The sequence below is a fragment of the Oreochromis niloticus genome, linkage group LG7, assembly GCF_001858045.2.
Source record: "Oreochromis niloticus isolate F11D_XX linkage group LG7, O_niloticus_UMD_NMBU, whole genome shotgun sequence".
Classification (NCBI taxonomy): Eukaryota; Metazoa; Chordata; class Actinopteri; order Cichliformes; family Cichlidae; genus Oreochromis; species Oreochromis niloticus.
Genome location: NC_031972.2, coordinates 30,389,776 through 30,414,943, shown reverse-complemented (window position 1 = coordinate 30,414,943; position 25,168 = coordinate 30,389,776). Strand labels below are relative to the sequence as shown.

General features: G+C 40.2%; 2 protein-coding genes and 1 long non-coding RNA gene across 7 annotated transcripts in view; 1 reads left to right on the top strand and 2 right to left on the bottom strand.

Moving 5' to 3' along the window:
• The window catches only part of niban2a (niban apoptosis regulator 2a), a 51,793-nt gene extending 33,901 nt beyond the window's left edge, over positions 1 to 17,892 (top strand). For all 4 annotated transcript variants that reach the window (XM_025909307.1, XM_025909306.1, XM_025909305.1 and 1 more), the window contains 9 exons: positions 6,983 to 7,098; positions 10,398 to 10,502; positions 10,590 to 10,752; positions 11,733 to 11,920; positions 12,046 to 12,201; positions 12,697 to 12,810; positions 13,090 to 13,197; positions 14,099 to 14,210; positions 14,311 to 17,892. In XM_025909307.1, the coding sequence (XP_025765092.1) occupies positions 6,983 to 7,098; positions 10,398 to 10,502; positions 10,590 to 10,752; positions 11,733 to 11,920; positions 12,046 to 12,201; positions 12,697 to 12,810; positions 13,090 to 13,197; positions 14,099 to 14,210; positions 14,311 to 15,197 (1,949 nt within the window). In that variant the 3' untranslated portion in view covers positions 15,198 to 17,892. The remainder of the gene's footprint in view (positions 1 to 6,982; positions 7,099 to 10,397; positions 10,503 to 10,589; positions 10,753 to 11,732; positions 11,921 to 12,045; positions 12,202 to 12,696; positions 12,811 to 13,089; positions 13,198 to 14,098; positions 14,211 to 14,310) is intronic.
• LOC102082762 (uncharacterized) lies at positions 1,425 to 10,387 on the bottom strand. Its single transcript, XR_269351.4, has 3 exons — positions 9,105 to 10,387; positions 2,534 to 2,623; positions 1,425 to 2,371 (listed from the first exon to the last, which is right to left on the bottom strand). It is a non-coding gene; the product is annotated as an uncharacterized LOC102082762 (long non-coding RNA).
• Positions 16,990 to 24,249, bottom strand: slc31a2 (solute carrier family 31 member 2). 2 transcript variants are annotated; one of them, XM_025909308.1, is made up of 5 exons: positions 23,964 to 24,248; positions 19,627 to 19,869; positions 19,334 to 19,400; positions 18,349 to 18,577; positions 16,990 to 18,034 (listed from the first exon to the last, which is right to left on the bottom strand). In XM_025909308.1, the coding sequence occupies exons 2-5, from the start codon at positions 19,756 to 19,758 to the stop codon at positions 17,869 to 17,871; spliced, it is 594 nt and encodes a 197-aa protein (XP_025765093.1). In that variant the 5' UTR covers positions 19,759 to 19,869; positions 23,964 to 24,248; the 3' UTR covers positions 16,990 to 17,868. The 2 variants fall into 2 exon arrangements, with proteins under 2 accessions (XP_025765093.1, XP_003440139.1); XM_003440091.5 differs by lacking the exon at positions 19,627 to 19,869 and having other exon boundaries at positions 23,964 to 24,249.
• Positions 24,250 to 25,168: the final 919 nt, after the last annotated feature.

The following is a 25,168-nucleotide window of genomic DNA, read 5'->3' as shown; positions in this document are numbered from 1 at the left end:
GCATTTTAAGCTCAGTATTATACTACTATGCTGCTGAGAGATGGACCTACAGCAGCTGGATGTTCTCACAGCGTCAGAGAGGCTAGTGATGTAATGTGTTCATGGATGAAACCAAAAGCTGGTCTATGTTAAAGTGACTACACATGAGTCACTTTGACACATTTTACACACCAGTTCTGCTACCGAGATGGGATGTGGCAATTCAGCCTTATAATTGAGCAATCACTATAAGAAATCAGCAGTTAGGCATGCTTTCAGGCACGATGTCAGTTCATTAATTCATTCATTTAAAATCACAGAGTTGCAAAGTTAAACGGGACCCATACCATGTAATTGTGTTCCTGATTTTCTGTCATACATCTGTACTTTTAACGATGGTGGAGGCTGATGCTAAACATGGAACAAAGGCACACTGCGGCATCGCCACCTAGCTGTTGTTTAAACCTTCTTTGTATGAGGGGCAGCCAATAAGATGAGGTTGAAATTTGGCGGCATCATTGACATCCGGTTACAATGCATAAAACTAAAACCTCAGGACTTAAAGATTTATTTTAAAGACACACTTAAATGTGAGAATATTGGCTTTTCTGGAAAGGAAACTAAGCCAAGATTTCAGTTAAGTGATAAAGGAATACAAAAAGCAATCTGTGATAAGGAAAAAAGGACAGGAAGTTAGGGTGTAGAAAAGTGAGGAAAGGGTCAATTAAATCTTTACTTCAAAAGAGTATAAGAATAAAAATACAGGGATGGAAATGAGCATGAGAGGTCCATTTTAAGGTGTTACGTCATGCGCTCAAATGTAGTGTGCAACCACAGTCTGGGTGCTCGAGTTTCAGGAAAAAACTGTCCCTGCCCCCACTCCACTGTAGTTATCCTCATAGAGAGTAAAATGCGGTAATGACTGAAAGTGGACCTGGTAGACTATCTGTGTAAATCCAGAATTGCAGCTTGTATTTTTACTACACTAGTTAGAGGCAACTAAAAGCACTTTGACCTCATCACCATTGGTCTCGGTTTATAATTTTACTTTTTTTTTTTGCATCTCAATGATTTTAATGCAAATCAAGATATTTCCTGATAATTCAAATTATTATTACATCCCCAAATTGGTTTAGTTTTTCGCTGTTTGACCTGCAGAAAGCTGTCCATGCTGCAGGGAATCACAGTCATACAGTCAAAGCCTGCTTCAAGCTTCCCGCTAGGGAACCATCAATCGTGGCCAACTCTCCACACCCACAGCCTCCAAAACCAGTCAGCCATCCTGTGCTCTGATCCACAGACCACAGACTAATTAACTGAACAAGAACAGACCTACAATGGGAAAATTCAGAGAACAATAAATCCAGGTCTATAACTCTAGTAGCAGAGCATTGCCCTTCTCTGCATGCAATGTAGTTCAAAATAGAGACATAATGGATTACATGGCACTGTTACCGTACATCATGCTGTGCCAACATGCAAAAAGAACAAACGCAAGGCCTCCTGCATTCACTGTTGCTGGCCTCAGGAGTTTAAAATGGCATGTTAGGACCTATTCAGTCATAGTTGTGAAGTCTGTAGCTGATGGTAAGTTTCAGCGAGTGTTTACTGTACTGTGGGTTTGGCTGGTTCCACGGGTCTGCACCATATGGGGCAATCCTACTCATGCATGTCAGTGGAAGCAGCAGCAGCAGCAGCACTTTGACTCAAAGAAAGAAAGGAAATGTTGGAAAACCGCTTTATTCTGAAGGCAGGTGGTCTGAAGATGAAGTCTCAGATCATTTTTGACATGTCGAATAAATAAAAAAAAAAGAGACATTTGTCAAGATGAAGGCCTGGGAACTCATCTCCTGGCTTCTGCTGCAGTCCCATCAACCAGAGCGTGGTGAGAAAGGCAGGGAGGGGAAATGCCTTAAATAAAAAGGCTGTGGTAAGTGCTGCCACATGTGCTATTTATACACCGTACACACACACAGACACAAAGTGCAGAGAAACTCTAATCTGCTCCTTGATCTAGCTTGGTTCAGACACATGGCGAATGTGTAGCGGTTTACTGGCCTGGCAGATATTTCTTCTTTCTCTTGGCACCAACAGGACATTTCTCTTTAAAAGGGCATCAAACTGGGAATGCAGCAAATTCACTTTTCAAGCAAATCACACTGGTGATGTGGTCCCAGTGCATGCCTTTAAATATTAAGAATAATACTTAAGGGTGCAAAAAACCTGCCATCTATTCTTTAACTTCATCTGGTAAGCATTCGTTTAGCTGCTCATCCTGGATGGGGTGTGTTCTCATTACTGTTAGCAGGCTAAGAGGAGCTGACCAGAACGTCAGGGATGTATTAGCTCATCCAGTTCATGATCTATCGCAGTTAATTTGCAGTTTAATTTCCTGTAATGTGTGAAGAACAGAAAGAATGTTACAAGTTTTGCTGCTATCAGTTGGCTGTACAAACGAATTAAAATAGTTTGAAATTAGAATCACTGAGAAGTCAACGAGGTTCACAGTCAGTCATGTCCAGAACAAATGAATCTAATTTTACTATAACCTTACCATTGCTCTTGAGGAGTGGTGATTCTTGTGAATTCTGGAAGGACAGACTGATGACAGACACCTCACATTCGCATAAGCTCATTGAATGATCTAAAAATAACAACATCATGACTCAGACATATTTCAGATTTCTTGCTGTGAGGTAGGGCAGATAAGACTGTGTGTAGGATGTACTGAAATAGCTAATGATCTATGATACAGTAACATTAGGGACTGTATTGAGATGTAGCTCCTCCAATGGTCCCAGTGAGGGAGACATTTTATTATTGGTTTCTACCAGTTTTGTGACAACGTACCTCATATAAGTGAACATTGGGACAAATTTTTAAACATAATTAATGAGGTACATTTTGCATTTACCACCTACAGAATTTAGGTAAAACTTTCACCAGCAGGGGCAGCGTTTCACACATGGGTGGGTTGAAATGTTCTCAGCTCTGTGCTGCTATTTAAGTGGCATTTCTTTGAGCTACCCCCATTTTCCTCAAGGAGCTTGGTCTTTGGCCAGGGCATAGTTGTAGATATATGCTGGTTAAATAAAGGTTACCCTGACTCACTACACCATCTGGTGGTACAGATCAGTATTACACAAAAGTACAGCCTGTTTCAACTTCACCTAATATCTCTTCGACGCAATACATAAACACTTTTAGCAAAGTTAAAGCAATCGTAGCTCTGTCAGTCATTCTTTTGGTAGTTAGTTACTCTGAATTTAAACAAAACACACATGTACCTTTAAAAAAAAGCAAAAAAAAAAGCACAAGCGGGTATGATGTCACCCGGTTGATGACTGAGTAATCACAAGTTGTGTGTCTTATGCTTTTGAAGAGTTATTCTAAGCTGAACTAGGGGACAGTTAAATATCAGGTGCAGCATAATAAACACCTGTGCGCGCTTATCTAACCATCACCCAGAAGGGAATGCAGCTTTATCTTTCAACAGCATACTGGTTGTAGAAGAAAAACTGAAATGTGAAAGGAAAAAAAAAAACCTACTTAATCTCTGGATCATGAACGCCATTTGTTGTTATTACCTTCATTTAACCGTTATGTAAAAATGTTTGACATTAAGAGTTACTGCTACCAGCATGGCCTGGGATCAGATCAGCAGAATGAACCTAGTCTGTTTTCAACTGTGGGAAAAACTGGAGCTCGTGGGGAAAAACCCACACATGTACATGCACTCCACACAGAAGGGCCCTACATTTCATCGACCCCTGGACCCTCTCAGTGGCTAATCAATGAGCTTTAAAAGGCCAAGTGGCTAGTTATTATCGCTACATTATCATTTTATGGGTATGATTACAGTTGCTGTATAAACTCTAGCATTCTTTTTACTAATTTAGGGTTGCTGATTTGAAAAATATCCATTTTGCCCTTTCACATCATATTTTTTGCAATTGTAAACATGATCCAGATATTTTTTGCTATATCTGTGAATGCTTTTTCGCATCTAAACAACCACAAAACTTTACTGATTTTGTGAGAAAGGAATATTTTTTACTTATTTTGGTATGAAATTGTGACAAGACAAGCGACGGGCACGTCATTGAGTTTGCTGGGCGAGTGTCGAAAAACTCCAAGCATCGACTAGGGAAAAAGAGGAGGCGCTTGGGTTTCGGAGGGAGTCACTGAATCACTTTGATGACTGCTACTTCTGTTTAGTCAATATTTCTGGATACAGTTACAAAACTAAATCATCTATCAGTTACTCTAACTTGAGATCTGTGCCGCATTCAGATGAAATAACACCTCCCATATTTACCAGCTTTGAAGATCAGTATTTTAGTAGCCCATCTCCCTCCCAAAGCTATTCGCTCAGCAGCTGGAAGCGACTGAGTTGCTTGAGTCAAGGCCATCCAAATTGTCTTTTTATGGACAATTTGGATGGCCTTTATGAGAAGGATTTTATTCTATTCTTTTAAATGAATGATAACATTGTCTGTTGTGTTGATGTTGAAGGTCTTTTGGCGGCAATGGGTTGAGAGTGTAATGAAGGCGAGTAAGGGCTGTTCATTTATAGCTCAAACGCCAGCCTAACATGTGTCCTACTGCTCAATGGCAATTACTTTACATTTGAGGTTATTCTGTCCAGTTAAAAGAAACCTTTTGTTTATCACTGAATCAACCACTTTCTTGAAAACAGCAGAAATTGTATTTTTCCACACGGCGACAGTTATCACCTGTCTGGTAAACCATAAAACAGCGTTTCATTGCATTTCACATCCTATTGACGGCTTGCCACCTGTCAGCATGGCAGCCATCTTAACTTAGTGCCACCATTGTGCTTCTAGCTTCAGTGCCCAATGACTTCTCATTAAAACTTGTGCCAAAACAAACCAGCACCCCCAGCCCTCAGTTTTCATCAGAATTTGTTAGCTGAATGCTTCCTGTCTGGCTCTGCCCTTCCCCCTCCTCACTCCTTCTTGGTAACTTCCTGTCTTTGTCAACCTCGTCTGAGTCAGCCACAGAAGAAACACTCACATGGGGATGGTGGGCCTTGTGCACTGTAGACTTCACAGACAGCAGTTCACTACTCAGGAATGCTCGGGCTAACAAACCATTCATCCATTTGTAGAACAGTACACTTTGCTACTTCGGTTACCTCATTACTGACACTTCAAGACAAGTCAGCGTCACGGAAACAGTAGGAATAAACACTGGGAAAGATGTTTTGACAGGCTCGAGTACACAGACAGGTCTTGACAATGTTACACAGTAATACAGTTAAGACTTCACCTGATTTTTAATATATTAATGGTTGTAATGGCTGAGTTGGCACAACCTGCAATCATAAACATTACTGGTATAAATTCTACTGACACGAAGGTCAGCATGTAAGCACGAGGAAATTCTTGTATTTTTTTTTTCTACTAAAATAATGTTTATTCAGCTGATCTTTCCCTTAAGCTGAACACTGGTATCAGCAAACAACACGGCCTTTACTGTACACCACCAAGTTTGTGCAGGCTAAACGATGAATGAGATGAAACCTGATAGACTTTAAAATCCTATATATATAGTTTTTTTAGTTTCTTTGATACAAAAGGTGAAAAAACATAAAATATCAGCACAGATATTTAGATATTTTATACAGTTAGTACATGCATAGTTTTTAAAAATTCTTGGAGCATTTAGGGTTTATCATTTTATTTGAAAATTCTATATAATTGTAGTATATCTATTTCAAATAATATGATAAATACTAGTTGATTTTGTCATAAATGATAGTACCAGACTTTGATGATGTTTAAATATTTAAAAATAAAAAATAAAAAAGCAACAAATTATACTTTTTTAAAATGTATTTTTTTCAATCTTGGCTCAATCAAATAAAAGTGTTTACATGTTCTGAGTCAGGAAACACGACCTTGCAGGAATGGGGTCAGCTCAACCCACCACACCTTGGCCCTTGGCTCCACTGATGATGCAGAAGCAGCAGACAGCAGGCTTTGGATATTCTGGAAATAAAAGTTGTGTTTGGGCTCAAGGCCACATTGATTTTCTGCACCATGTTGTAGTACAAAGTGGTGTTGGGTGAAAGTACAGCTGAGCTCTAGCACAACTTTAGCCGATATCTTATCAACATAGGTGTTTGTGACAAAATTACAGCAGTTGTTTCTTCACATTCTGTTTTAATGAAACATCCTGTGACATTTTGAAAGTATTTTTAAAGGTACAAATTTACAATATGTAATTTTAATGAAAGCCTAGTTGAAAAAACAAACAAAAAAAAAAAAACAAAAACAGTAAATCACTTCCTTAATTACAAAGGACTGCTTCTTTCTTGTTGGCAACAGAGAAAACACAACTGAAACATTGGTCACTTTTATTGAAAGGGAGAACTGCTCTGAATAACAAGCTGCTAATTACAGGGATATTTTATTCCACACACCTGTTTAAACTGTTGTGTGGGATGCATGACTTTCCGCACTCAGTCCTTTTATGCTCCGACCTTGACAAAAAGTGAGAGAAGCCGCGCTTGACTTCAGCTCCGGGTGTATTTTCATCACACCAGCTACACGATAAGAACAAACTTCCTAAAAAATGCACGCATGTGGCCGAGTGCTTTCTGAGCCGTTTCTATTGTCCTGTCAACTCCGAGGGGCTGTAACCACAGCAACCATATGAATCTGTCCTTCAACAAACCAGCTACTTCCTGTTTTGAGAGATGACACACTCCAGGAACTGTGACTGAATATACCGCTGACCAAAATTAGACTCCCAGACTGTCCCACAGAGTGACTCAGATGTGATGGAAACGGTTTTTGTTGGTGTTGCAGAAACTGTTGCGATAAAGCAGCACCACACCCTTTATTCTGCACAACAAAGACATCATCCAGCACCCAATTACTAAGACACTTTTCAGTCTACTGGGTATTCTCATGAATAGAGAAAGGATGATATCTTGTTTCTCAGCTTTTGCCCATTTCTTCCCTGCCCCCGACAGGTCTGCCGGAGAACTGCACTGTTAAGACGCCGGCATTCACCGACGCTGTGAGACTCCACAGACAAGCCCGAGGACAATATGGGACCTGGGATATGATGTGTGGAACACCACCACAGGTTAATCACAAATAAGTCACAATACCACACATTTCCACAGCACCTACAATGAGGAATAGATATTTTATATACTTTGTGACAGTAAATAGTGTGAGCAGATAGACTAAAGTCCTTGTTCTGCTCTGGAGAGTCACTTTGAGCTGCGGTACCACTCTGACCAGAACCTTCAACACACAGAGAACTGGTTAATGTGCTGGGAAACAGAACAAGGACTACTGGCAGTCCAAGAAGCCTATAAAACTGTTTTTGGAGAGGATGTGGAAGACTGGCACAAAAGTAACTAGCAGTAGGGAAATATTTAGGCCTCAGGCTAACTGCTTAATCACTAGGAAGTGGATCGTGGGCATCCTTCTCTTAAATGTATTGAAAATGCTGAATGAGTCACAAAATGCAGTTGGGCAGCAGTCAATGTACCTGGCTGACTTGTCCAAGTCAGACATTTTCCCACAGTTTTATTTGGCCCAAAAAAATCAGGTGTTTCGATAAGTGGGGTTTATTTTTTAAATCATTTCTGTTAAAATTGCTTTTGTCAAGTCAGGCAACACAGAAACTAACTGCTGAAAACGCTGACCCGTAATCATAAACTTTTTGTACACGACATAATGCCACAACCTGGGTATCTAAGCCCTTTACCAGTGGCTGACGTTACTTGCGGATGTCAAATTAACATAAATACATGTGAAAAAACTCCAGTCGGGTCACAAAGAATGAATGATAAGCGCCTCATTTCAGGAAGTTTAACTCTGCTCGCAGATTCTGTCAGGGAACTGTCTTCCGGGGCCACACCTTAATTTCTTTCTGTGCGGCTGCTCTGACACAAACTCAAAATAACAAGACAGGTTATGGTTAAAAAACATTTTCAGGAGCAATTAATCTTTCTCTGCGAGTAGTGCGGGTCAGGACTATAGGTGAAGCTGTTGAGAGGCCACGATGACAAATGAAACACACACCCTCTCCTCACACCAGAGAGCAAGAATGCACCTACACAAATCCTTCAAAGAGGCCAACAACACCCCAACCCACATACCAGCAATTACAAGGACCCTGTCTCAGTCTTTGCCAGAGCAGAGTACAGCCCTGTGTTTATGGCACCCACCTTTTAGCTATAAACACTTTCAGTTTGAATGTCAGTTTAATATTTAGTTTTCCTGAACATTACAGTGTTTACTCCATGCCACATGGACACTGAATAGAAATGTGATATCGATGTAGGTTGGGCTTTTCTACTTTTAAGGGGCCAAATGTTCCTTTTATTTCAGTCTAACAGAGACGCTGGCATTAAGGCTCATGCACGTAATGCTACAAACACTTTGGATAAACATCTATAGGGAATTAAGAGAGAAATACAGCCAGTTTATGCAACCATTTTTATCCTTTGCTACAAAAACCAACTGTAAAATAATTCTGAAAAAAACTTTTAACACAGTCAGTGCCTCCAGGTAAAATTTCCTCTTTGTTCCATTATGTAAAGTTCAATGTGTTTAGGCCTAATTTCCAAGTACAGATGGAGTACCATGGGTAATACAAAGGAATCCTTTGTATGGGCTCAAATGTTTTCTTAATTGAAACAGATGGCAGGGTTATGTCTCCGGGGTATTTATTGAGATGCAGTCAATCATTTTTCTGATTCCTATTATATAGTTTGGCTTTTTACATTATAAGAGAAATTATGCAGCAAACACTCATCAGTACTTCTGTGGTTATGATTAACCTTCCAATAATAAAAGCCAAGCACCGATGCTAAATGGGCTGGTTGAAAACAACAAGGAGTGAATGCAGCACACGGGTAGCTGGAAGCGGCATTAACAGAAACCCATCAACAAGCCATAAAGCATGAAACAGGCTCACTGGGGAAATATAAGTTGAACATAACTGAGCAATTGTCATTGTTATTAGTGGTGTGTGCTGTGTTTTAAAAAAAAGTCTGTTAGCTTTATGGTTTACTTGCAGGCCTACAAACGCAAACAGAGGCAATGAATACAGTTCGCAAGCAAACATTTACTGACCTTGTTTAACTCACATGGAGGCACAGAGAGCCTAAAAAAAACCCTCCAGGTGTCGTTCAAACTCCACTGGTGATACAGCCAGAATATCAAACCAGTTCTCCCACAGAACAGGCCTCCAGCAACATAGTCATATTGCTGGTGGATTAACTTCTCAATGAAATGCTACGTTAGCAACAGCAGATTAGCATGAAGGATCAAATCAAAGGGGCGGGGCTTTAGTGGTTTAAATTCAAGGCCTTTCACAAAAGGCCCAGAGTTACCATGGTAACTAATTGCAGGTATATGTCTAGGCTAGCTATGAGGGTTTTTATTTGTACTGTATTTCAAATATTTCTCTGGCAGTGTGCTAGTGCTAGTTTTTGGCACCATCCCTTTAAAAATATCCAATTTTAACTTACTACAGTAAATATAGAGACAAACATGGAATAACTCCCCAAATAAAATCAAATGTTTGGTCTAAATGTAGCTTGTACTTGTAATTTTGACTCTGACTGCCTCATCTCGCTCTGGTTTATGAAATTCGGGCTACATCTGACCTGGTGTTGCACTTTATATGTGACGGCACTGCATTTTCATCCCACATTTTAACCAAAGATGCAGACAGAACAGCAGTTGAAATAACAGTTAACAGTTTGAACCGTTATTGCGACAGAAAAAGCAAAGACCTTTACTTTCCATTAATGCTTGCTGTATTAAGAGGATAACTTCTTTCATTTTAATCTTGATATCAGTGAGCCCGTTTGAGGTTGAATAGGGTCGGCTTTTATGGCCTTGTAAATTTAAAGTCAAGTTATACAGTGAAGGATAACATATCAGCAATCAATAGAGCAAATATACTACAGAAGAAAAACGCTGCTGGATTTCGGGCTACAACATATCTGTTATTTGTAAAGCCCGCTGTGTAGAAAATCTATGCTGCTTTTGTCTGGCTGTTCATTACCCAGCAACATAGCCATCGCCAAATATTTAGTTTAGCTTAGTTAAAGCATCATGGAGGATCCGAGCTTCATGAGTGTTTGTCAGTTGTGAGGGCAGTGCCAGTAAAAGCAGCCTTCCTGCCTCCCAGTGTCCCACTGTGTTCATGTAGCCATACAGGAAAGAGGAGCTTTTTTTTAGGCTCTATTTTTTGTTTTTCTTTAGCTCGAGGACAGTTTAAAAAAAAACATATAGTAACTATATCATCCTGTTAGCTGTGGACAGGCAGATGATTTCATGACTCATCGTATGAAATTTTTGCAAGTCAATCTAATTATAAATGTAAAAGCATTTATTCTACGTGTTGCGTGTGCGCAGATTTTGGCTAATCTGGTGATGGAGAGCCTCCACCCTGACATAAGAAACATGATTGTCCCTCGCCTGAAGGGGAAGATGCAACAGAGGCAGAAGAACTGGATGCTGGTGAGTTTCTGTCAATCTGTACAGTAAACTTGTAAAAAACACACAAGTCAACCAGTGCAAACCATTTATGCTCTTGAACTCCTCCAGATATCGGATGCCGTGTACAAGCAGGTGTTGTTTCAGACCACCGGGCAGTACGAAGCTCTAGTTGAAGCCTGCGAGGCCCAGAGAGGCCCACTAGACGCCAGGCTGCGAACCGACATGGACCAGCTCATCACGTCTAAAGAACATGTCAGCAGCAAGCTCCGAGGTATCAGCAAGAAGATATTCCAGTTTCAGCTGTCACAGGCATAAAAAGTACCCCAGCTAGATTTCCGTACACTGCCTCAGTTTACATCCTCACTCGTGTGTATGCAGCATGCTGTTGGAAATGGTTCACTCGGTACTCGCTGTGACTTCAAACATAACCCCCTTGATCTCAGATGTGTGCTCTATTGTTCGCCCACTATTTGACTCAGTGACATGTAGCTGTGGATTCTCTGAATCAGGGGTTTTGGCAGAGAGGAGTGATTAGTCTGATCACCGCATGCTCAAAATTCTGAAAACCCTTTTTGGACATTTAGTAACAGGTCCATTTCCTCTGTAACTAAACCTCCCTCCTTAGCAGGCGTTTTCCACTTCTTCTGGCGTTTGCACATTGTCGTCACAGCTTGTTTTGCCCACTGTAACTCACATATTGTTTGGCGTGCTGAGCTCTAAAGCAGCAGAGTACCCGGTCTTTGGCGCAGGCTGGTTGTTTCCTTCATGTGTACTATTTCCCACTGAGCTCAAGTGGAAGAACTGCATTCCTTCACCAGCACTGCAAAGGCCATTTCTGACTTTGTAAATCAACTGAGCAAAATAACAAAGGGTTATTTAATGTATGTGAGGCTTATGCATGGCTTCATCAGGTGTAACTGTAGCTATGATTTATTCTTATATTTATATTTTTTAGCATCTGCAGTCGCATTGCGTCACACTGGGTAAAAAACCAATAAAAACAAAAGGTGTGGCCCTTCCATGGAAGCAGCATTAGTGTGTTTACTTAAATGTCACCACATGCATACCAACCACTTCAACGACCAAATAATATTTCTGATATTGTTGTGACTTTCTAGCACAGCTCATTTGAAGTCGGGGCCACACCTTTGTTTTTCTTGTCATCAGCATCTGTTGCTTATTTACAAGCTTCAGTAACTAACTACTTTTTCCCCCTTCTTCCATCCTTCATCTATTGCTTCTGTTGTGCAGCTCTAGTGCTGCCAAAAGCAGAGCAGATCCTGCGGACCAACATCCAGCCCTACATCAACTCCATTTTGGAGGCGCTGATGGACCCCACCAGCCGAGGTTTCGCTGAGGTCAGGGATGTTTTCTTCAGGGAGATGGTGGAGATCAGCAAGAACTCACTCAACGGAGGGGGCAAAGAAAAAATGGGAGAGGTTAGTGAATGAAAAGGCATGTGCAACCTGCGTTATCGTAAATCAGAAGTCAGCCTTTTGTTGTTAACTTTCCCTCCTCGGGTCAGTCGCACTCACCACATTGCTCTTCTCTCTCTTTCTTTCAGAACATGGAAAGGCTGTCAATGCTTGCCTTCCATCCAGTGAAAATGCAGAGCTGCTACGAGAAGGTGGAAGAGCTCAACCTGGAAGGACTGCAGCAGAGGTTCGACGTCTCCAGTCCATCTGTGTTCATCAGTAGGGCTCAGATCCTTATGAGGGAGGTAAGATGCAACAACCCTCCTCTGTAATATGATGGGAAATATTAGTTTCAATCACACAATCCGACCACAGGGGTGACCGTGGCTCAGGGGATTGGGAAGCTCATCTTGTAACCGGAAGGTTGCCGGTTCGATCCCCCTGCTCTCTCTGTCCTGGTCGTTGTGTCCTTGGGCAAGACACTGTCAGTCTGCCCCAGGGCAGCTGTGGCTACAACTGTAGCTTGCCTCCACCAGTGTGTGACTGTGAGAGTGAATGAGAATAGTGGAATTGTAAAGCGCTTTGGGTGCCTAGAAAAGCGCTATATAAATGCAATCCATTATTACAATCCTGTCAGGATCTCTGACAACACTCCCTGCTATAAGTAAGCTATAATACAGCAGCATTCACACTACCTCTGCTGAATTGTCTACTGCCACCTGCTGGCCAAAAAAAGAATATGCAATTTGAATCTGAGCTATGGCACACCTAACCTTTTTATAATGATTTCATTTTGACAGCAAATGGACAATGCAGTGTACACATTTGAACAGCTGCTTAACCAGTCCTTAGAGGCCCAGGGAGACAGTGACATGTGCAAGATCACCCAGAGATGCCAGGACAGAGTTCTCAAGGTAAAACAAACACATGGAAAGATCAAAAGAGGAGACGGTCAAATAAACATATATTTTTTAAAATTATTCTTATGCTGCTCACAGTTTTCAGATTAGATATTCCAGGAAAAACCTGTTTGTGTTAATGATGTTTGACTCAATCAAAGTTCAAATTAACTCTTAATTAATTAAAGAGGAGTGGATTTTACAGCAGCACAGAATTAAGTGTTGAAAGGTCTGAATCGCTAAAGGTAATTCATGTCCTTAAGCTATGTTTGTGTTTCTGGTTTTTCCTGTCAGAAATATGACTATGACAGCAGCTCGGTGCGCAAGAAGTTCTTCAGGGAGGCTCTGCTGCAGATCATCATCCCCTACATGCTGCAGCAGCTCGCGCCATCCTGCTCACCCGTGAGTAACACTTGAAATAAAAGTGAATGAACGGTCTTACAAACTTTTCCTTGCTTACATATAATTTATGGGATTTATAGGATAAAAACTGTAAATAAGAAAACACAAGCGGCATACAATATATGAGTGGGTTGCAAAAGTAGAAAATTTGAATCACCAAAGCAGCAAATGTACATTTGAGGAAAAAAGGCAAAACAAACAGTTTTTGCAAGTGCATAAATATAGGCTCATAGGAAAAAAAAAAAAAAAAAAAAACCTGTTGTCATCCTGTTACCCGATCCTATTGACTTCATCAATATGATGCTTGTGTCTAATCTAGAACCAGTCCCATGACTACCAAAAGAAATTCAGTGATTAATCCGTCCTGATTTTTGTCTCACAATAGCATTCAGTTTCCAAACTAGAAGACTAGTTCTCATAAATCACTTAAAGAACAGGTTTTGAACTAGCGACAATCACTGAATCACATCGGAAAAAGAGGTAGCGTAGTTAAATGGCTGCTCAGTAGGCAGATGTGTTTCTAAAAGGAATTTTTGCCATGAGTAACGCTTGAAGCTTTTTTGTGAACTGAGCAGTTTTCAGTCATATTTCAGCCTTGCCCAGAGAACAAAATGACTGTCTATCTATCAGAACTTAGTGAGGGGGATCTCGTCTTCTGCAAACCTTTGGAGAATCCCAAAAACTGCTGTAATGGTCATCAAAAGATGTCTTTACTGATAAAATACTGACTCATCATTAAGGGTACAGGGAGCACGTTAAATGCCGTCTTTATGAGGAAAAAAGAGTTGAGGATGCATTTAAAAAGCATTTTTGAGAGTTATGATTTCAGCCTCACCTGCTGACCAACTAAAAGGATTGGTGCTATAAACATCCTGATCTTATTTGAATCCTGTTTCCTTAGGAGCTGCCTCGTTTCAAGGAGCTAATCTTTGAGGACTTCTCGCGTTTTCTGTTGATAGAAAATATGTTTGAGGAAGTGGTGCTGCAGTCTGTCTCCAAAGACATAATGATGGGTAAGGGCCAGGATCAAGATTTAGAAACAGTTTTCATGATGATGGCGTCAATGGATAGCTGCAGTAATAACATGCCTTACCTTTTTTCCCCTGTGTCCAGCTGTAAAGGAGGCAGCTGTGCAGAGGAGACATAACCTCTACAGGGACAGCATCATTCTGACCAACAGCGACCCCAACCTGCACCTGCTTGGGGAAAACCCCCAGGTGGACTGGGCCACCAAATTTGGCGGTGATGAGCCGGAGGGCCCTGTCAGCAGTGCAGATGAAGGAAGGGTTTTTGGGAGAAGACGCAAGCAGGTGGTGTCAATGATACAGCCTGACGGGGTGCCTCTGCCCTATGAGTCCTGCCTGGAGGTCCCAGGGGTGGAGCTGATCCCCGAGGAGGATGCTGAGATGTTTCTGAGCAAAGAGGAGGACCAGTTGGAGAATGAGGAGGACCAGTTGGGAAAAGAGGAGGACCTCGGCCCCAAGTCTCCTGATAGCGTGAATGAAATCAGGGACTTGATAAATCCGGTGGTTGAGGTGGTGGTGCCAGTGTCCAAGGTGGAGCAGAGTGAAATCACCAACAAAACAGAGGCGACCACTGGCAGCATCACCGTGGAGGATGGGGTCAAGGAGGACGTGACTCACGTCACCACTGTGGTGGAGACGGTTCCAAAGGGGTCTCTGCAAGAGAAGACGTCCCCACAGGCAATCCTCCAGCAGCTGGCAGCGAGCAAGAAGCAGGAAGTCGATAAGGACGAAGCAGCCATCCAGAACGCCATCGAGAAGCTAGAGATAGCAGTGCAGGAAGATGAAAGTGAACAGATTACCGAGATCTCTGCAGCCGAATCAGATAATGAGTCCTCCCCACCACTGGTTACAGACTCCAGCTCACGTGAGGACAGCGGCTTCCAGTCACCCACCAGCGAGGGACCAGTCACAAATGGTCTGAATGGAGAGGAAAAGATCGTCGACCCCATAGAAGTGGAGGTTGTTTTATCATAAGAAGACATTCCTCCGAATAAACTGGAGAAACCTGCAGACGAATGGCGGATTGCATAAATATTGAGAAGCTGAATGAATATGGATTGTATTTAAGGGGTTAAATATGCCTTTCCTTTGTTGCTGTTGATATTGCACAGTCCAGAACCCAGTCCTCCAGTTTTTTGACATGTAGATTTGGTGATTGGTGAGTGTAGTCTTTCTATATATTTTGCATGTGTCAGTAAAGTCATATCCAATTTCTATAAACCCTCCATGTCCAAGGCTGTGTCCATTACAGTGGTAAATTATAAAAAGTTTTTTTTTAATAGCAGGAAATAATTTGAATATCTGTAACATTAAATGCTCTTGTAAGTACAACTTACACTTTACTGCAGGTAATCGGAGCCTTGCCTAATGTTCTTAGCCTCTATCTGGTCAGCAGGGGGTGCTACAGCAATACTTTCTTCTTCATCCTGAACTGTATTTATCCATTTTTTTTGTAAAATGTTACTTTACAAGCGTGCAATTTGTTTACTTTATGGCCTTTATGTTTCAATGCATTTCAGTACAAATAGGCAGGGAATGGTAAATACATCTACAGTAACTTTAAAACAAAGGTTTTTTTTAACACATTTAAAAAATAAAGCTTCTTGAAGTTTCTTGAAGAACCATCAACAGCTCTGGAGGAAGCCCGCTTGATTATTAGAAGGAAAACCTTTAATCTTGGCTTCTAGTGATCGATAGATTATATCACTTGCATCAAATATTACATCTTTTATTTAAAATCATCCATCTAACAGACACACTGCTGTAGTGATCTCAAGCTGTAAATTTAGCTTGTGTTTTATGTGACCGCAGATAATAGGTTTTAATTCCAGTCTGTTTGGCAACCCTACAGATAACCGTTTATTTTAGGGGGTTATAATTTGTTTTTAGTTTCTATGAGTGGTTTCATGAAAAGAACTTGTTAATTTGGTACTAACGGGGGAAAATTGAAGTTCTGTATGTGCGCAACAGTATGCTTGTTGTTGAATTTAATGCTTTTGCCTTGATCAGACCTGCTATGTACTAACTGAAAGACTCAAGGTTAGACCTGCGTGCGATTTACATTTTAACACTCAATAACATTTTTTTTTTTTTAATTCATAAGCACAACAGAACTTACACATTGTCATTACTTTTCGAAAAGACAACACTTTCTGTCCTTAGACCATCGATTCCCTTTGAAAAAAGGGAAAACAGGGCAGAAGGAGGCAAAAGCAATTAGAAAAATGGGTCTTTAACTATGGCAAGAAAAGATGAAACATTGGGTTGATAGTGCATGTAATACAGAATGTCCATATTTAGCCCTTTTCTGGGTGTAAGAAACTGACCAAGTCGTATTTTACCATTAAATTCTGAGCAGTTAATTTAATATTAATGTAACCATTTTATCTAGTCAGGACCCAGATTCATTATTTCCAATGGAGGGCTACCTTGTTTTTATTTATTATAAAACCTGTGTGGATTATAACATTCAGGTGTAAACAGTTTTTATTCCTGTTTGTTGTACTTATGTTTACTTAAAATATGTATCGAAATGGATGAATAAAAAACAAACAAAGCACAAAACACTTTATCGGCTTCATTCTTTTTCTCTTTATTCTTTTTTTTCAAAGACAGAAAAAAAGAAGCCATCACCAGAAAAAATCTTATTGATATGCAACAGTAAATAAAGCAGTTGGACAAATCTGTATAAGCCTTTAGTGTCAGTGATTTTCTAAAATCAGTTAAAGAAAAAAAAAAATGTCTTTAAAAAAATATTACCAAAAGATAGGAACATCTGAAACATGTCTCAACTGTCAGCTTCAAGGCACTTTGCTTTTCTGATTGTGGTTAAACAATTGCTACAGAACCACATGACCATGAATAATAACAAACCAAGATGACCTTTCACAAGGTTTTACAAGCGAGAATCACATGTATCAGTTCCTCATACGGACTATAGCGCAATGCAATACTGCCTCATGACTCGTGACTGTAAATGTCTGATTTAGCTGTAAGATTTTAGTCCAAAACACGGGAATCAAATATCAGGTTCCATCTTGAATCATTTGACAGCAAATACAAAAATAAAACTAATTGGTGCAGTATGAATAAACCCTGTCAAAAAAACCAAAAACCAAACAACAACAACATAGCATCCTAACACACCACAAGCTGTGCAGACTTCCCATCTCTGGGTTTTGTGTTATCATGCTCTGGGTGACTCCAGTGCACTTCTTCTTTCTAAATCAATTGTTTAGATTTTCAAGACAATTAAAAAAAAAAAGAAAAAGAAAAAAAAAAGCAGAATTGAACAACTATTACTTCTGGAGATTAAAAAAAAAAAGAAAAGATTTTTCCACAGGTATTACTCACATAGTCTGCTGACTTAAAAGTGAAGTAAAACTAATAGACTGAAAAACTGAGTATTTTCCTAACATTATGTACCAGAAATTAGTTATTTGTTAATTAGGGACAAATGTTAAAATGTAGCATTTCCTGTTTTCTGGAAGCTTAAAATCATTTTCAGTTTCTATATCCAGATGAGGTTTAGGCAAAGTTTAGTGTCACGTAGCTCATTCTCCACCAATTTTTCCATCCTCAGAGATCCTCGGGTGGTAAAAAGTAAAGCTTTTACTTTATTTCACTATATTAAATGTCTGTGTCATCACATCCGACCTAAGAGAGGAAATGAGATAAAATAACCGAGGACCGACCCTGCAATGACCCCGAGGAATATCCAGGTGTTATAGGACATGACGCACAGCATCAGCATGTAGGCCAGAGACACCTGCAGCATGTGGAGGACCGTCTGTATGATGTGCAACAACCAGCTGATGAAAAGAAGAGGGAGAGGGCTATTTATAAATAAACTAATAAGTCAAATACATCATTCAGGTCTCGAGATTCAGTCTGCCAGTATGTAATGGTGTCAGTTTGCCACAGACTTTTGTTTAACACTGCCTAAAAATAATAATAGTTGCAATCTAGGATACACCAACAAAAAAAAAAAAAAGAGCGTCACCATGCTATGGAGGTTACTACCATACAGTTCAAATAGATGCATGTCTTTATTTTAATCAGTGATTTGCATTTCACAGTACGATCCATGATAAAAAAGTTACTAGAAATGACTATGTTTGCTTACCTGTTCCTGGTACTTTGAGGTGTAACGACTGATGCTATAGGGGTCAGTGAGGATTCAGAGGGGCTGCAGTCCAGGACAGAGATGCTGTCGCAGCGGGAAGATGGTGGGGCGTCATATGGAGACTGAGGCTGGGTCAGCTTGGAGGGATTCCCCAGCCACAATCTCCATACTTTAAGCACCTCGTAAAAGACAGTCAGAAGCAAGACCACCAGCACTGACACCACCATCCCTGTAGGTACAAAAATACAAAATGTTAACTCACAAAAAAAGTCACTATTAAAAAGTACTTTTATGCAGTACATCATTATTTTTGCTACTTTGACACCAACATCTGTTCACTTAATGTGAAGCTCCAGCCAAAAGCAGGTTCATGAAAGACAGAGGACTGGAAGCATTGAGAAAACAATACATTTTCTCTACATATAGCTTGACAACGTTTCCCCTTCTTCCCCTGGGATACATGGGGGGTATCTGTTCTGGCAACTCCTCTACTACCGTAATATTTTAGTATTAAAAATTTATTTTTCACTTTAAGAACTAATTCTAACCCCTTAAACCTCCTTAATGTAATTAAATCCAATCCAGATCCACTTCAAGGCTGACAAATGAAGAAAGGGGTTGGTGCACAGCATTTCAAAACTGTTAAAAGACCAACTTCAATTAATACATTTTTGGTTCCTGCTACAAGTTTAAAAAAAAAAAAAAAAAAAGAAAAGAAAAAAGAAACACTTAATAAAAAGATGCAAAAACTTCCATAGTTTCACCTCTCAAGCAAACAAACCTGTTAAAAACAAGTTTGAACAGGTTTATTCAAGCTTCAGTTCATGAACATGGTAGATCGAGTTTGTATAGTGATGTAAACAATATTACAGAAACACTTCACCGTCATCAGAAATAAGTATATGAATTGCACCACACAATTTCTAATCCACAAGAACTGGTTCTAAGGCTTTTTCGCAAGACTTTTTAATACTGTGCAGCTTACCTGCAGGGGTGTGCACATCCCAGAAGTCGAACAGCAGCGTCACACTGCTTGACACCCCAAAAGTCATCTAAAGAAAAATGAGAAGGGTGTTAGGTGTTGCTCACTGGTAAAGTGGAGTTTAGGGCCAACATTACTACTGAATGGAGTGTTGTCCAATGTTCCAAGAACAGTCTGTACAATAGTAACCAAAAATATTTTGAGTACCGAGTCAAAAACAAAGAATTTAATTTATACTACTTTGCACAAATATACTGTATATAGACATGATTTTCTCTAACAATTAGAGGACATACTGCCCCACAAAGGCACACTTTGTTCAGCCTTGCTGCTGTCGATATGGGCTGACAGAGGAATGCACCGTCTGTGGCTCTTGCTTGCTCAGCAGCCCAGCTCCATCCCCGATAATTCACCACCTGTCTTGGCATGACTGCCTCTCACCAGCTGCAAACTAGCAGATCTCAGTTAGGCTGTTGCCTAACTGAGATCTGCTAGTCCAACTTGAGAAAGAAGTAGGCAGGATTCAGGAGAAAGACACACTGAAAAAAAAAAAATCAATAATAATAATGAAAAAAAACAAAAACAAAAACATTTACACAGAAAAAAAAAAATCAATCACTTTGCAGCCTTATCAGGTATAGAACCAAAGACTCTTATATACCGAAAGTTAACAAATGGTTGTGCACTTTATAAAAAAAAAAAAAAAAGACAGAATGGAAGTTGTTCTACTTCGTCCCAAAAACCAAACACAAGTTATTTTAAATGCTAGTTATTTTAGTCTCAAAAGGTCAGGATTACCACAATGCTTTTTTTGCTGGACTTTCTAAAAAGACTGATTATAATCTTTTTTATTCAAATAAGAATAAAGTTCCAGATTTAACAGAGCTACACTAGCTTCCAGTGTCATACACACTGACCTAAAAATTCTCGCCTTAGATGGTCTTGGACCATGGTTTATCACTTTATCTCAGGGCACTCTGAAATCCTCCAATGACAAACTTAAGACGTACGAGATTTCTATCAAAAAAATCTGGGAGCAGCTTCGGCCCCTCATGCCCCCAAACCACCGTTTGGCTTCTTTCTCCATGACTCCATATCTTTCTCTTTCTGCCTCTCTCCCTCTTTTTGCTTCATCTTCCTCATAAACATTTTTATGAATTTTGATTATCAAGCAAAGCACTGAATGGAGTACCTCACTCAACTTTAGGGAAGCCTTCAACTATTGAGAGGAAGACCACGAAAGCCTTTCCAAATATGGTCACACTGAGGTGCTCAGCATAGCTGTACATTAGTTGTCTGTAGAATTACACAAAGCTTTGTAGTTAGTCATCTACATTTGTAGTTATGGGTCACTGAGCGTTTAAAGCAATTAAAAAAAATAAAATAAAATCTACTGCAGTTATTATTTGTGCCCTCTTTCTTTGTCAACAGTCTCCCTTTTCTGCCTAAGCTAACCAATGAACAATCAACCTACATACAGCTTTTTGGAGGACTGCACACAAGTACATTTTCGTATCCTCTGCGTATTCGAAGACCTACACAAACAGATACCAATGTGGGATCATAAACACTTCACAATGTCATTACGAAAGCGGCACCATTGTCAATGGGAAACTACCTGAAAGGTTCTCTAAAAGGTGGAAAACAAGAACCGATCTGAGCCATCCACTGAAGCCAGTTTTAGACTTTGCTGGTGATCTTGCGTAAAGTATAACCAACTGTAATAGAAAACTGATGCCCAACAGAAAACAGCGCATTTAAGCCTAAAGTCATGTTAACTATGCAGATGAGTCTGGTCATCTTGGAACTACTCTCAGCAAAGACAATGCAGTACAAAAGGTTATCGGAGCGAGGATTATCCAGTTTATCCGGAGGCCAAATCAATAAGCTTAAGAACAAAGGTCCATCTGTCCAACAGTAAACAGAGTTATTTTGTTTGGTATTGTGGCCACTGGCTGTGACGTAAAAACAATTGATGCCTTAATCCTCCTTATTTTCTGGACTTCTAAAATTTCAACTATACAGTCAGGCCGGATGACCAAGTTCAGAAGTGCAGTGCTGATAATCAAACATCCTCAAAGTTCTTCCCAAAACAACTTGATGGACGAATGTAATGACCCCTTGTTAGAATATGGACCTAACAAGGGAGAAAGCACAATATGAAGTACAAGACAAATCACAGAGGGAAGGATTTTATTTTCTACTTTTTCCTCTTCTCTTTCCTGGAGTAATGATGGGAATAATGGCTTTCCTTCCTTGAGTCTTGTTCTGCTGATGGTTCCTTCTTGTTACAAAGGAGGCTTGTCCTCCCCACCATCACCAAGCGCTTGCTCATCAGGGTTCCCGCTCACAAAAATTGTCGTTAAAATAAAAGCTCTTTGAGATTACCCTTGTTGTGCAGTGGCAATGTATAACTAAAACTGAACTGACTAGATGATCAAAGCTAATTAACTCCATCATGTACATTCCTGTCTAGTTGTGACATTCGCAAAGAAAAAGACAAACCACGGCAGGCATCCTGGAGGTTTAGATATTTGGGCAATCACATGATGTAACGGGGCCATTATGCTTACTGTTCTCCTCTGGGGCCATTATGCTTACTTTTCTATACGACAAAAGTCATGTCATATCCTCTGGTGCCGGTCGTTTACCTCTCGATTAAGTGACTAATGCGACAGGTACAATGGAGGCCTAAGAAAAGACCCAAGTTGACACTTCTTATACCATATACAACTACTTCGCTATAGAAAACCAAGTAAAGCAGTCAAAGGATAATCCTATATTGGCTCTTAATCTACAAAAGGTTTGGACTTTATTATTGTGATTTATAACATTTTACTCAACATGCTAGTCATCTATCACAACAACTAGAACCAGCAGAGTTCCACCCATCCATCGCTGACACCCTAGTCAGGCTGTCAAATACCTACCAAACTGTGGGAAGTAACCTCCCTCCACACCGAAAGGTCTCAAACACCCACAAGGCTCAAGCTAACCCAAGAACCACTTACCTTCCTATCCAAGTTTCACTTCCTTTATGTTTTATCAAATTAAGGACTTTTGGAGGTAAAACGCAGTTCCACAGAGAAGCAGTGTACAATCTGAGCCAAAACTGAACTATGAAGTCAGTCTGTACATTTACATGAATGTTAAAATTATTTAGTTTGGGTTTTAACTTCAGAATTCACCTTCATTCTCAAACCCTAACCAAACGTGGTTTGTTTAAAACCTGTCTGATCAGCTCCCCCGTTATCTTTTTAGTGAGCTCACCTTTAGCTCAAATCTCAGCAATTACCATACTGAGTGAACTGTACCCCATATAAATTATGAACAAACCTACAAAAGCAGCATCCAATTTGTGATAAATGTAGTTATTATTTTAAAGGCAAAAATGTAAGAGCTAGAAAGAGCTGACTTTGCTGCACAGTGAGAAACAATAAATTTATATCAGTTTTAAAGTCTTTATCACTTCTTTTAATGTGAAACAGAGACATGGTGGGCAAAGTTTCCAGTTAAAATGGCACAGGACAGCATGGGTGATAAAAAAGCCGAAGTATTTGACACAATGAAAGAACAAAGGAAAAAAATCAAATACAGACAGCTTGAGTCAACAATCCAACTGGGGGCTAGACTCGGAAAGCACTGTGAGCTTATCTTTCAAATACACTGGAAAAACCAGGTGTTTGCTTTCAAGGTGACAGTTGGGACTGAAAACGGTGTAACTAGTGCTGCTACTACAAGCACTCAAAATTACTGTATTCTGCACTTTTATATGAATACAGAACAATTTCCGAGTCTCAAAATGTGCTTGCAGTATTTAGGTTTAACCGATAACTTTCATTTAAAGGTTATTTAGGGTAAAAATATCACAACTGCAGTGAAACTACACGTTTTAGTTGGGATGTATAGTTTAAAAAAAAAAAGTCACTCAGGTTTTAGTGGCATAAATGCACTAAAGACCCTAAAGCAATGATTGAGCTTATTTTGAATTCCAAGTGCATAAAGCAGCAGCACCTACACATGAATTCAGACATTTGCAATTTCCATACCTAAACTGATCTGACCTGAATTCATGTATTCTCAGAAATCGACACTTTAAACAGAAAACAGCACAGGTAACATAATGTCCAGCTTTGGATGGCACTGTCAACAAGGTATAAAGTTAATCATATGGTTACATAACACTGACGCTGTTGTTTTTAGTGGTTTTGTACTAGACTCTTAAAAAGAAATAAAGGTCTCAGTAAGCGTCCATTCTCGTTAGCTTGGCAACTATAAACATGACTCAAAGTACAGTTAACTCATCTTTGAAAAACTAAGATGTGTTATCTCCCAGACTTACACCAGGTCAGACGGTAGCAGTTTGTAGTAGTAGTTTCACAGCAGATTATTTCATATTTTTCTGACTGGGTTTATTAGATGCAGTGTGTCAGACACCAGTAAGTACTGCTTACACCAAATCCCTGGGTTCCCCGAAGTGTGCATGACATGTTTTCCTCACACTGAGTGAGTCAATGCCACAAATTTAACCAGCAAAGAAACGTCCCAAATGCAAAACAGCTTATTAAAGTAGCATATATGGCGTATGCTAGACGGCTGACTGACAAAACAAACACACACAAAGAGAACTTACTCGCATCCTGACGAGCTTGCTGAGCTAACGTTGATACCACACTTTCAGCGGTTATTGAGTGCAGCTTCCATCACAGATGAGTCTCGGTCCGGACATTCAAGCACGAGCCATTTCCACATAGTCGGCGTGCATTTCTCAAATATCCCTCAACAGAAACAGCCAGCGTCCCACCTACTCAGCCCAAAGACGCTATGTATGTAGCCTGTGGTACCCCGTGACTTCGCCTAACAAACCAAGGTTGACGGTTAATGTAGTTTTTCAACATGCAGGACGAAGGCAAACATCCTGAGTGCGACTGCGCAGTCGAAATAGAGAGTCCCGGAAAAACAAACGTTACCCTTCAGATTAAAGAGGGCGGCTACAACCCCAAATATTTGAGTTTAAAAACGAGTGAAATAAGACCGCTAACTGAGCAGAAATTGAAGCTTTTAAAGCGTTTAATGAATATGTATTATGCTAGGGTGACCAAATGTCCTCTTTTTTTCCACTTGTTGACATTTTTTATTTCACTATTCATTAACGCACAGAGAAGGTATCGTTTAAATATGTTACAATTTTCCTTTAAGCAAACAGCATTATTAAAGTTCTTCATGACTGAGCCAAGTGCCCTCTTTTTTGGAAATCAAAATATGGTCACCCCATATTATGCATGCGCAAGTCAGAACTTCATTGGTCAGAACTCTGTGGTCATGTGACAGACGGAAGCAGCTCACACAATTCTTGCAGCTCAGAGGCGTTAATTGCAATTCCCTGCGGCCACAACCGGCTTTATAGAGGGTTAAAATTGCAGTTACCTGATTAACTGCTTCAGTGTTTCCATAACATGCACTGCTGTTCCAGGTGAGGGCATGCCAGCATAGGAAATGTCCATGAAGTATCTCTAGACCAGGGGTAGGCAACTCCAGGCCTCGAGTGCCGGTGTCCTGCAGGTTTTAGATCTCACCCTGGGTCAATACACCTAAATCAAATGAGATCATTACCGGGCATCTGGAGTACTTCCAAGACGTGTTGAGGAGGTAATAGCCATTTGAATCAGCTGTGTTGTATCAAGGACACATCTAAAACCTGCAGAACATCGGCACTCGAGCCCTGGAGTTGCCCACCCCTGCTCTACCATCACCCTCATACACTTCTCTGCCATTCTTGACTTCCTCATGCAGTCCCACACTTCCTCTCTTGGCACCCCAGCATAGTCTTCCTCTAGA